This window comes from Trichoplusia ni, chromosome 4 (genome assembly GCF_003590095.1).
Source record: "Trichoplusia ni isolate ovarian cell line Hi5 chromosome 4, tn1, whole genome shotgun sequence".
Taxonomy (NCBI): domain Eukaryota; kingdom Metazoa; phylum Arthropoda; class Insecta; order Lepidoptera; family Noctuidae; genus Trichoplusia; species Trichoplusia ni.
In genome coordinates, this window is record NC_039481.1 from 14,920,204 (window position 1) to 14,934,376 (window position 14,173).

At 36.3% G+C, this 14,173-nt stretch overlaps 1 protein-coding gene across 4 annotated transcripts in view; it reads left to right on the forward strand.

The window, feature by feature from the left end:
- Window positions 1-14,173, forward strand: part of LOC113493155 (calcium/calmodulin-dependent 3',5'-cyclic nucleotide phosphodiesterase 1) — a 179,082-nt gene that overhangs the window by 158,798 nt on the left and 6,111 nt on the right. For all 4 annotated transcript variants that reach the window (XM_026870978.1, XM_026870980.1, XM_026870981.1 and 1 more), the window contains 2 exons: window positions 2,516-2,656; window positions 3,791-3,960. In XM_026870978.1, the coding sequence (XP_026726779.1) occupies window positions 2,516-2,656; window positions 3,791-3,960 (311 nt within the window). The remainder of the gene's footprint in view (window positions 1-2,515; window positions 2,657-3,790; window positions 3,961-14,173) is intronic.

Sequence of the window (14,173 nt, forward strand, 5' to 3'; positions counted from 1 at the left end):
GCAAACCATTTACTAAAGGTTTTTCCTACTGATCTTAATTTCGTAAGGAAAATATCTTTTTTTTGGTATCGACGTCCTACTATACTAGCGATCACCCTGCGGCTCCACCTGCACTGGATATCGCTGTCAGGCATAATCCTATTTTCTTTAATTGATTAAAATATACCCTTAGTTATCCCTAATCCCTCAAAGAACATGACGCCTACAAAGTTTCATGACGATCGGTCAAGTATTTTTCGCGTGAAAGCTTAACAAACAAACTTACATTCACATTTATACATAATGTAGGATACAGTCATTAAAAATTCGTAACCTAATATTCCAAAAAAAGCCCGGTAATTTTGTATGTCAAAAAAGGTCTTATAAAATATGCAGAAAACTATTATAAAATATGCAGAAAACTATTTTCTTGTCCTCGTCAATTTATTAAAGATTTTATAGAGGAAAACCGAGCTAACAACATCTAAAAATTTTTATCATCTCTAAAAGTTTTAATAGACGTCGAAAGACGCTTTAAACAAATCAGACTTTACTTTGGGACAATACCTACGTTGTCCGTGGTCCTTTGTGAGACAGAATTTGTATGAAAATATAATAAGGGGCGGAAACCTACCAAGCTCTTTTGATGATGGATTATATAACCAACATTATTTTTATGGCATCCTTACTGACCTTTAGGTCCGTTCTCGTCGACTTTTGCTATTATAATAACTCTTTAAGTCGCGTTGTGCTGTTACATATTAGGCTTTATAAGTTACGTAGCTAAATATGATGAGAATCTGATTATTTTCACATACCTAATAATAATACCAACCTATAGATGTGCCCACAGTTAGTCACAGGTCGCTTCCGATATAAGGAAGATTTGATCATTTTATTACCATTATTTAAATCAAAGATATCCCAAAGAATGTTTGCCACATTTTCACAACTTGCTGAATGTCACATTATTCCTCCCCGTCCACGAGCCATTCTAAAATTAAATCATGTATAACAAGCTGCCGAAAAAAATCACTTCAAGAGCATTAGTTTCGATTACGTAACGTCTAAACGTCCACCTACACTTTTCTGCCATAAAAATTACAATTCTACAATTTAAATGTGACAAAAGAAAAAATAGAGAATTTACAAAGGTCTTAGCAAAGGAAGTTTATGTCACCGAGGAAAAAAATAGTTCCAAGTATTTCTATTACACCGGACTGGGGTACGTCGGAACGTCGAAGAAAACTTCGGTACTTACGGTACTTACTTTATTTCCTGCGTTCCAAGACGACTCAGTATGATTGAATTGAAATGGGATTTCCGAGTGTCTAAGTTTAGAGGATCCCGATGCACACTACAACCCACTTACTGGCTGGCATTTGAATAAGTAGATCTGTTACTGAGACTGCTTGGATAGATTCTGGCGTTTAAAATGTCGATCTAAAGGTTGTGATACTAGTAAATAAAATGGAGTGATTGGTGTTGGAAGTTAATAATAATGTAAATACACTGCACAAATAGCTGAATGGCACCGATCTGCTGCGGAGTTTGTTGTGCCGTTTCTTCTTTGCAGCAAGAGCTCTTTCGAAACGGTGAATCATGGGGTCATTGTATTTTTTCTACTTACAAATACCGCAAATCTCGCCCATTTATTAAAATTAGACTATAATTTTAATAAATGGGCGAGATTTGCCAATGCCAATTTGCCAATTTGCGGCCCAACTCATTGAGCGCCATGTGTCCTAGAAAAGCTACTCGCGCCGGACAAGCTTTTTGGGAACCAATGATCCTAGTTCTGAGTCAAGCGACATCTTGTGCATGTGGCAAGAATATATGTTCAGATTACCACGTAACAAAGATTAAAATTCGTTAAGTTTAGGGCATACAATTTATTTTCCATTTTTACACGTAAGACACAAGTTCTGACCCTCAGACATAAGTTGTGACCTTATTAAAACCAAGTGCATGTTACGTAAACATGGCTTGTTGTGCCCAAGAAACACGACAACGCCATTTTCAGTTTTCCAAGCGACGCTGTCTTCTAAGGGACAAAAGAGGCTATAAACGTTAGAAAAATGGCCTGTATCCATGACCTACGGGCTGCAAAGTCGTATTTCATCTTGTTTTATTTCTGTAAAAAGATCTGGACTATTCTAGACATTTATATCTGTGATGACTGGTGAAGAGAGCTTGAGCTCGTGAATTTGTTGTTAGGGATCCCCACTCAAAGGGTTTCTCATCGGGTGTTCCGTTTTTCTGTCTTAACTGAGGCACCATTGTCTGTTCGTTAGTCCGTCCGTCCGTCAGTGCTGTAAAAACTTAAAACATAAATCGAGATTAAGCAACGATACTCAGGCCGGTTTATTTTTTGTGTATCGTGCATAGTTTTTCATACGAACGCGAACGCACGAAACGTCTTCATCGACGTTGTTTCAATAAAATTATAATTATGAATCCGCTTCCCAAAAGTTCTAACTAGTCAACAGTTCTCCTTTCCTTTCCTTCCTTTTTAATTGGTTTTACTCTTCATCAGGTACCACCGACGACCCTGGAGAACTTCCTAAACAGGATAGAAGAGGGCTACTGCAAGTTCCACAACCCGTACCACAACAACCTACACGCGGCTGATGTCGCTCAGACGGTGCACTACATGCTGTGTCAAACTGGACTGATGGTAAGTGAAGACATACAGACACGATAGCATCTTCCATATAGATATTATCATGAAGAGTTCTTATTTGTCTGGCCCGTTGGTCTAGTGGTAAGTGGCCCTGAATGATATGCTGGAGGTCGTGGGTTCGGTTCCCACTCCGTACAATTGTTTATGTGGTCAGCTCGGTCATTTGTTGCGTCTGGGTGAGATTTATCCATGACATTAATGTATTTTAAAATTAATTTGTAAGTGTTTAATAGATATCTAGTAATTATAATACAAGCTTTGCCTAGTTTGAGAATAGTTGGCTATGGCAATGTAAAAGAACACTAAATATAAAAAATTATAACTGTCTTAGCCCATTTTGTCTACGGCGACTGCTAACATTTAATTAGGGCTTTGATGTCTTGTTGTTTGACGTGTCTGCACTAGCCAATCTTGCTGGCAAACGTATGCAGATTAGCAAACCAATTTTACGTCAAGACATGGTCAGTGGTCATGGTTGATGTACAGCATGCAACTTATTTTGGGGATTTGAATTATACTTTATTGGAAACCCAAACATTATTTTGTCTCGGAGTTTAGGACTAGCGACAATATTGGTTGAAGGAAAATCTAAGAAATTTACATTGTTTAATCGAAACTAGCAAAATGCAGTCCCCATGAAAACTTTTACGTAATTACATACAAAGTTAACAAATTGAAACTTCAATGTGGAGCTTTCGTAGTAATTTGCTTAAACTTGCAAGTTGTAACCCAATTTCAAGCAAGTCTAATTTAACGGGTAATTACAAAGTATTTAACGATTTAACTGACCTCTTTTGCTTTGCTTACTAGCACTAAATTTAAGTTTCTGTTTAGCTTATTATTTAACACTCTGTGGTGAATAATAGTGTTGTATCCCCTGATCATCATCATCATCAGGGGATACAACATTACTGATCACCACTTTTGGAAAGATCATCATCTTTCCCATGTTGATGGGAACCCTTCATACCTATTTTTTTACCTAAATTACTCAACCTTGTACTGTCTCACTATTGAGAAACTCAGCCAAAAAGAAATATAAACTTATAACCTCTTTACTTATAAAATCTGACGTTGCCTTTTATTTGTCTTCACAGAAACACAAACTTAATATATCCTTCCCTACAGAACTGGTTGTCAGACTTGGAGATCTTCGCGACGCTGGTGGCGGCGGTGGTGCACGACTACGAGCACACCGGCACCACTAACAACTTCCACGTCATGTCCGGCTCCGACACCGCGTTACTGTACAACGACAGGGCTGTGCTTGAGAATCATCATATAAGCGCTGCATTTAGGTAAGTTAGTTTTAAGACTGAAATATTTTAGACTCCCTACATCAACAGAAATCATCATCAGTGAAAATTACGACAGTCTAGCTATAAACTTCGATGCAGCTTAGTAAAAGACAGTCGAACAGACTGAAGGACAGCCGGGGTTCCGATTCTGCCTTTTGGGTACAAAACCTTAAAAAATGTGGAATAACTATTGTAGTCTGATCAGGATTCCAGGACCTTAAGTCACACCGTGTATCGCAAAAAGACCCATACAGATAGGAATCTCACCACCACCCTAAACAGATAACTGTTGTATCTAACATCTCATCAAAAAGAAAATGGTATTCTTGGAGAAAATAAAGAAACTATTGAAACACATACTATAATAGATGAACAAAAATTGTATTTGGTACAAATAAAGAACAGCCTGGTCAAGTTTAAAATATACAGCGTCTACCACGTGTCACGTTTCCGAAATTAACAATTCGACGGTATCGAGCAAAATGGAAAACAAAACCAAGTAATGTGCAATGGATTCAAACGATTTACATTTTAATCAAATACAAGCTCGGTTCGCCATCCAGCTTGCAGACGTTTGTTTTAACGGAAAAATTGCATTTGCGGTAAACATTTATTTTCATTTCATGAATTTCCGCAACACCAGATATCAGTGCAATATTTAATTTCCAACAGCTTTTCATATTGCAGGATGTCTGTACGGGGTTTTTGTTTGTTGTAGATATTAAACCTTGTGTAAATTGGTGTTCTTAGCTTGTTATGCTGGTATTGGCCTGGAAGTAAGTGATTATTTGGCAAATATGTAGGGAAAATATCTTCGTATCGACATAGATCGACTTATCCTACAAATTCCAGCCAGATTCGATTACCTGCGCTTGTCTTAAAGCCTCTCAATAAAAAAAAAGCTGCCATAACAACATTATTACCGAGGACATATAATATATTGTAAAACGATTGCATTCATTTTTAATTGAACAAATTCTACTTAGGCATCGCCACCTGTGCATAAGCCAATTTCATTCCTTTTTTCGGTATTTCAAAAGAGTTGTAAGCAAAATAAAATTTGAAATAGCTCCTCTTGATGATCGTGAACGAACATTCGAACAATAAAACAACCTTCATTGCCTTATAATAACATACACTCGAAGTTAACAATACAATTCGGATGTGAACAAAAAATGGGAAATAACAAAAGACGAACGTACGATGGGTGTAGGGAAACTGAACAATAGAGTTACATTTAACTTGAGAACTCGTTATAATAATATATAATTTCCCCTAGGGTTTGAATGAAGCTATTTTCACTCACAGACTCCCGAAATATACGATACTGGGCCGATTCTTGATTGGCAGTAAGCTATAAAAATGTTTCCACTTGCCAAAGCCAAAAAATAATTCGTGAATTCTGTCTTTGAAAGCGAATTACTATAAATATAAACGTTCTATTAATGTTTTCGCCGGCTATAAAGTAAAGGCTAGGGAATAGGTCTCTTCAGTAATTAAGTTCTGTTATGGCTTACTGAGAAATAAATGTTATTTGTCGTCTTATTTTTTTCTTGGAAGTCAGGTAGGTAAAGAAAATGCTACCACCCACTCCTTATGTATTTTTAGGATTAACCTTAGAGTCGAGAACAAATTTGCTCAATCAGGGTAGACTTCCATATTTTGTTTTATTTTTCTTCATACTGGGCCGACGATACTTAATACTGCAGATACTTAATACTTCTGATGCTAAAAAGTCTAAAGCATTGAGGTCGCGCTAAACTAAAACCTTCAAGCCCAAAACAGCAATTGGAAATTCATACCCATCCAAACTTTGCAAACACATTTTAATAATATTCATCCCACGCTAAGGAATACCATCAAGGCATCATTAGAGCAGCTTTCCGTTTGCTCAAAGTACTTATCGCCCGCTATTTTCATAGAAATAGGACATTTTATCTCGAGGCGAGACGTGATTGATGAACGATGACGTCAGCTAACTCAACATGTAAATTTTTTGCTCTATGCCCTGTTGGCGACGTAGATATCTATTTGAACGTATGTATGTAGTTGTAAAATAGTTTCTGTTTAATCCTTTTTTATGTGAGCTCTTGTTTCTCACCCTTCATAAAAAGTGAAATTGACTTGCCATTTTGCTGGCTAGTGATTATTGGCCATGACTGCTATACCAAAGATTGTGGATTCGATTTTGTCCCAGGACAAATATTTGTAATGCGCACGATCATTTATTCTGTTTTTGGGTGTAACTTATCTATGCATGTTTTTAGAAACAGACTTATGATTGGTCTGCTGTCTAGTACTCATGATACAAGATGAGCTTTTTTCTCTATTTAAGACTAGATGTTGTTGGAAAGATGTTGAATAAAATTATTGTATTACTCGCGACTTAAATAAGCTAGGCTTTCATCAATTTGAAACAGCAGAATACCTACTACTGATATACTTACAAATCAAGTTAAAATTCATTTCAGAGGTGTCAAAGCTACAAATTTAAAATAGGCAGCATACTCATAGTCAAAGTGCATAAAAGAATGTCATCTTTTTTTGCCTCTCAAAGCGATACGAGGATTATGACTGCAAAAAATGTTCGAACTTTTGACGAGACTAGAAAATTCCTTTAGCTTTTAGCAAAGCAACGCTCGACTCGTAACAATGCCGCATGGAAAAGGATAGTTTATTTCAAAATACCTGTCGTCTTAGGCACGTTATAGAATTATTTAATACCTATGTTAAAGTATAATAATCAGCTTTTATATTTTTCAAAATGTTATAAAATCATTATCTCTCAGAAAAACTTACTCCCATAGAAATCTAAATAACAAGGTAATAGAAGTGCCAACGCCGCGTGACCTTGTCGCCACACTGGTGTCTTGGTCGACACCAGCGCGCGAACTTACGCTCAGTCGCTCGCGGAACGTCGTCACAGCAAGAACCACTAAAAATGGTGTTTTGCGGCGTTTCTCAGGCTGGAAATTCATCTGCATCGTGTAATAACATAAATAAATAGATAACATTTTATCAGTAAGTAAATTATTGCAGTAATATTGATGTTATTGCAAAATTAAATTTCAAAACATAACCTTCATTATAAACCATATTTATATCGCACCATCCTGCAACAATTGCATTCTTTACTAATCATTGCCTCTGCAGTAAGAGACTTACAGAAATGCACCGTTGTAAAAAGAGAAATGTATGACGAAAAATAATATTTAACAATGCAATCGTATTTGTAGTGGTACGGCGGCACAAAACTGTCGGAAATAGTGATGTGGTTAAGTGCGGACAAATTATCCAAAATGAACATTGTATACGAAAAGTAACAATTTTAATAGTCGTTCGTTTTTGTGAACATATTATTGAATATATTTTTATTTCAGAATCCCGCAGGATGCAAATAAATACAAAAGACAAGTGGATGACTACCACGGGTAAACGAAATTGGTACCCTACAACTTAGGCCGAATATACACTATGAAATTAGTTGCATGCTTGATAACTTGCCGCCCGCCGCCGCCCGCGCCCCTCTCCATTTTTACGGCTCGGACCGCGCTCGCAACTGAATGTTTCAAAAAGTACGCCATGCGCTATAGCATAGCATTGAATAAAAATTGCAATTTAAATTTATCCAAATCTCATAAATACCTATTTTTTTATTATGAACGTTTACTAGTCATTCGATACATGAACTGGGCTGCTTTTGTAAGACGACTAAAAAGTCACCGTATAAACCAAACCTACCTAGGTACCAAGTATTTCCTAATAATATTTTTTTTTGTCAACCGACAATTAGCGATTTTTTTTTTTGTAAGTAGGTACATATTATAATGTAATCCATAGAAGAATACAACAAAAAACATTATCACTCATAATTTCGTCTTTCATTATATTTCGGATCCGTAGTCAATCCCTAGTGTAGTTTACGTAATCACTACAACTAATGCAAAAAAATGCAATGACTGTGTGAGTTAGTGAATCCATACAACGACAAAGTCAACCTTATTGCATTAGACGTACGGCCTAGTGTTGTTTGCTTGGTCTTCTCGATGTTAATGTTTGCGTGATTGCGTAGTTATTAGCTGTGAATGTGTTGAAGCCCCGCCCACCGGCGACATGCGTTTCGATAGATCGCCGCGGTGTATGCCATTTCTATTACCTTGTTATTTAGATTTCTATGCTTACTCCATAGTAAGTAGAAAAATCTTGAGCATACATTAATAAGATTAGGATTCAAAAAAAAACCAGTCGATACACAAACACGCAGTGAGAAGTTAGAAATCAACACAATTACGTCAGCAAACATAAATAGTATGTTCGTAAATTCTCCACAGAGCCGCTCCTGAAAATATTCAGTAAACATTTAAGGTCCCGTGGGAAATCAAAATAATCGGGTGTAGCGATACATCCAACTAGTAACATACGTAACTATTTGTCGGGCCCTGTTATATTCTACTAAGCCTACGTATGTATTTTGTTACATACCCCACTAGCATTTTCTCCAAAATTTTGGTGAAGGCAAGATTAAAAAATCTTTCTTAGCTATCCCAAGAACGCAAGTACATAGCATGTAAATAAAAAAAAAAAATGAACATCTAGAAAATGATATCAAAATGCCTTCAGAAAATTCAGCATTCAAATCATACATCGCCCTTCCAAATTTGCAAGGAATCTGACAGAAATGTCGCGTACCGAAAAAAGAATTTGGCAAAATGAATTGATGCCTACCTAACTTCAATCGCTCTGACTTCCTTTGCATAAATACTAAGAAGAGAAAATATTTTTGTAATATCCATCATTTAACATATCATTCTGATCTGCATCAGTTCTTTCACTTAGTGATTAAGTAGTATGCAATTTTTTTAATACATATCTGTATCCTTTTTTGAAATTGCGATATAGCGTACTGGTAACGCCAGTATTGTGTAGTTATATTGTGAATGCATGAAGTCTATATCAATTACTGAGATAACAAATCACTTAGCTGTGCCTACAACGTCGTGAGGTTCCGTTTAATGTGGCATTGCTACCGTTTCATTGCTTCAGCTTGGTCATTATTTGAGTGCAGTTTATGAACATTTTTTTCTTGATAGAATGCCTACAAAGACCTATAGACGATCTGGTTTAACATCGATCCTTCTGAAATATATTTTTGCATTATTTTAATGCATGACCGTGGTAGGTCTGGCTATTAAAAACCGAGCATCGGATTTTTTAATCAGTAAGGAACCGAACCGTAATTTATGTTTCTTCTTTCTCATAGAGGTAGATCATGTGGTGCATTTCTTAACATGTACCGTTTATCTAAAAACTTCATTGGGTTTCATTTCAAGGTTAATTGATTTTTGTTCAATATTTCTGATCTCCCAGATGATTTCTTTTCAACCGTCACTCATACTAATGCTCTTTCCTGTTAAACTTATCTTTCATCTCATCTCATTCAAGTTCATCGCTTTCCAACATTTCTGATCTCATAAATATGATTCAAGATACAAGTTCGCTGGGAAAATTTTAGCGTTTACTTAACTCAAGCTAGTGGCAGATTAAAATAAATTAATAATTTAAGGCGGCGCGGTAATTAGGAACTGTAGATCCATTAACGGAGATCAAAGTATCTTCTTTGACGCAAAGGCTTAAGGTATTTGTAGGTAGGTATTTAGAATTTGATGTTTTGAGTGATTAGGGATTCTATGAATAAATTAATAGTTCGTTAGAAAGGAATATCGGGGACACCTTTTTATCAGATGGGACAGTATTTCGGAAGAAGTTTTGCATAAAAGAGGGACGTGCACAACTCTTATTGGTTATCATGTCCAGGGTATTTTTACTGCTTCTTTTTATTTGTATTTTACGTGTTAGGACACGTTGTTGGAGCTAGATTATTTTTGTTTATAAGCTTCTATCGCTTAACGCGTTACTGGGAGCATTTTCAATTCACAGCTATTTACATTTTGACGCATACGACAAAGTATGGAAATCATGCATCGTGAGTAGAATATATTATTTTTTAGTTTATGGCCGAAGAACGATTTGAGTGGTTTCTATGAAGAAAATCATAAGTTAAAACAAATGAATGCTTAGAAGGCGTTCTATTACATACGACCATAAAAATAATCCATTAAATATACCAGAAGGAAGCTGTAGGATTTGATGCTTGGCCTTATTTCTCAAGCACGTGTTATCCTAACGTACATGAAGTAAACTATTTATACCTTTGAGGTTTCCCGGCTAAGGTAACCGTTTTATATTACCTTAGTACTTACTTGTTTGATAATTAATGGGGTAGATTTTAATTAGGCGAACGCACACCTCGTGGGACGTGGGGCCTGGTTCGTATTAACGCGAGAAGCATAAAAAATGATTGTAGGTAAGTACAAAAATACTGCCCAGTTTATGAAAAAAAGGGTTATAGTTTCAGGGGGTATATCGCCACGTCTTAAAGTTATTGCGGGTGGGGAAAAGAGAAGCCTCTCTACACTTTCTATAGCGCTGTCACGCTTCCACAACCATAATACCTACTACTACTTTAAAACATGTTGGTAGTTCCTCAGTTCTAGTCGCTTTGAATAAGGTCAAAAGAGATTCTAATCAGTTAATGAGATAAAAAAAAAGCTAATCGCTCGAGATTATCGATAAGCTATAATGCTTGCTCGTTGCTCGATGCTAACATGATTTTCATTTTGTTTCAAATAGTTTTGCTATATCATATGAAGTTCACATATCATCATGCCTTAAGTCTTCTTTAAAATGAATAAACTGTTACTGCTTTACGTTTTTGTTTTGAGTAAGAATTTATAACAGTCCAAACTGACTAAATGACTTCTTAACTGCAAACCTCTTGACACAACATCGACCCAAGAACGTCAGACTGTTTAGTGAACTTACCTTACATTAGAGGTCTAATCTCCAGGGGAAATCACGGAAGGGTTAAACCGGAACAATGTTTACGATCCCATGATAGTGTCGATCCATCAATCTGGCGTGACGTCATCGCCGGCCTCCGCTAAATTACAAAGGGACCGTCCATTATAATATATATTGCTGTGTCTAACCATGGACCTAGTTCTAGCGAATAGTTACGTGACGCGGGTACTACGATGGTGTTTTTCACAATGATTGGCAGTAATTGACAGGAACAACGCGCTATGAATTTAAAACGAGTCGAAGAAATGCGCCGTCTATATTTCACAGTCGGTCTAACGAACTGACGAGTTAATCTATGGGGGTATGTGTTATTTATTTTTGTTCTTGTTTCCTTTGAATGGAATTATTTGTGTTGTTAACTAGACGCGGTTGAAAGCTCTTGTAGATCCATACTTAAATTTTAAGTTGGCGAAATTCGCTAAGCGTATACCTAATTTAAACAGGAAATTCAAAAGGACTTGCATCCAGTCATTGAACTGATTACATAATAAGATGCTTTGAGGTAAAAACAAAAATAGGTATATTCCAAAAAAGTGAAATTTCTATCAAAGTTGGCAATGTCTTGTAATCTGCTGACATTAATTTAGACGCTATATTATTTTTCTCGCACTTGTCAGTCATGTCACGAACTGAAAGGCGATCGACTGTGTTTAAAATATGTGTTCGGTGTGGACTACGATGTAAAACATAAATGAGTTGCTAGAAAGGATTGCACCGCTGCACCGCTTTAAAATAATACCGAAAGAAAAATAATATACCGTAATTACCAAATAGCACGTTATGTACTTACCTACTGGTTAAAGTTGTTATATCTTTCGAATCTACTTATTTTAAAGTCTGAAAGTCGACGTTCTTACGCTTTACAAGGCTGACGAACGTGGGCCTTTTTATTTATTCTTGGCACTATAGCACCTAGTTTCTTAGAAAGGGTGTCGTGGTATACAACACTGTGACTTTCGAGAAATCGTTCAACACGTCAATAGTCTATCGATCTTGATATTATGTCAACGTGAAAGTAGGTTTTAATTGGGTGTTTTCAGTATTTTCTACTTATTCTTGATATTTAAATTGGATTGTTTTGGAAGAATTATACTTAGAGGAGGTTTTAAGCTGTGCTGAAAAAGTAAATACTCATGATGATGACGACTCTTTGACCTTTAATCAGTAAGGAACCGAACCGTAATTTATGTTTCTTCTTTCTCATAGAGGTAGATCATGTGGTGCATTTCTTAACATGTACCGTTTATCTAAAAACTTCATTGGGTTTCATTTCAAGGTTAATTGATTTTTGTTCAATATTTCTGATCTCCCAGATGATTTCTTTTCAACCGTCACTCATACTAATGCTCTTTCCTGTTAAACTTATCTTTCATCTCATCTCATTCAAGTTCATCGCTTTCCAACATTTCTGATCTCATAAATATGATTCAAGATACAAGTTCGCTGGGAAAATTTTAGCGTTTACTTAACTCAAGCTAGTGGCAGATTAAAATAAATTAATAATTTAAGGCGGCGCGGTAATTAGGAACTGTAGATCCATTAACGGAGATCAAAGTATCTTCTTTGACGCAAAGGCTTAAGGTATTTGTAGGTAGGTATTTAGAATTTGATGTTTTGAGTGATTAGGGATTCTATGAATAAATTAATAGTTCGTTAGAAAGGAATATCGGGGACACCTTTTTATCAGATGGGACAGTATTTCGGAAGAAGTTTTGCATAAAAGAGGGACGTGCACAACTCTTATTGGTTATCATGTCCAGGGTATTTTTACTGCTTCTTTTTATTTGTATTTTACGTGTTAGGACACGTTGTTGGAGCTAGATTATTTTTGTTTATAAGCTTCTATCGCTTAACGCGTTACTGGGAGCATTTTCAATTCACAGCTATTTACATTTTGACGCATACGACAAAGTATGGAAATCATGCATCGTGAGTAGAATATATTATTTTTTAGTTTATGGCCGAAGAACGATTTGAGTGGTTTCTATGAAGAAAATCATAAGTTAAAACAAATGAATGCTTAGAAGGCGTTCTATTACATACGACCATAAAAATAATCCATTAAATATACCAGAAGGAAGCTGTAGGATTTGATGCTTGGCCTTATTTCTCAAGCACGTGTTATCCTAACGTACATGAAGTAAACTATTTATACCTTTGAGGTTTCCCGGCTAAGGTAACCGTTTTATATTACCTTAGTACTTACTTGTTTGATAATTAATGGGGTAGATTTTAATTAGGCGAACGCACACCTCGTGGGACGTGGGGCCTGGTTCGTATTAACGCGAGAAGCATAAAAAATGATTGTAGGTAAGTACAAAAATACTGCCCAGTTTATGAAAAAAAGGGTTATAGTTTCAGGGGGTATATCGCCACGTCTTAAAGTTATTGCGGGTGGGGAAAAGAGAAGCCTCTCTACACTTTCTATAGCGCTGTCACGCTTCCACAACCATAATACCTACTACTACTTTAAAACATGTTGGTAGTTCCTCAGTTCTAGTCGCTTTGAATAAGGTCAAAAGAGATTCTAATCAGTTAATGAGATAAAAAAAAAGCTAATCGCTCGAGATTATCGATAAGCTATAATGCTTGCTCGTTGCTCGATGCTAACATGATTTTCATTTTGTTTCAAATAGTTTTGCTATATCATATGAAGTTCACATATCATCATGCCTTAAGTCTTCTTTAAAATGAATAAACTGTTACTGCTTTACGTTTTTGTTTTGAGTAAGAATTTATAACAGTCCAAACTGACTAAATGACTTCTTAACTGCAAACCTCTTGACACAACATCGACCCAAGAACGTCAGACTGTTTAGTGAACTTACCTTACATTAGAGGTCTAATCTCCAGGGGAAATCACGGAAGGGTTAAACCGGAACAATGTTTACGATCCCATGATAGTGTCGATCCATCAATCTGGCGTGACGTCATCGCCGGCCTCCGCTAAATTACAAAGGGACCGTCCATTATAATATATATTGCTGTGTCTAACCATGGACCTAGTTCTAGCGAATAGTTACGTGACGCGGGTACTACGATGGTGTTTTTCACAATGATTGGCAGTAATTGACAGGAACAACGCGCTATGAATTTAAAACGAGTCGAAGAAATGCGCCGTCTATATTTCACAGTCGGTCTAACGAACTGACGAGTTAATCTATGGGGGTATGTGTTATTTATTTTTGTTCTTGTTTCCTTTGAATGGAATTATTTGTGTTGTTAACTAGACGCGGTTGAAAGCTCTTGTAGATCCATACTTAAATTTTAAGTTGGCGAAATTCGCTAAGCG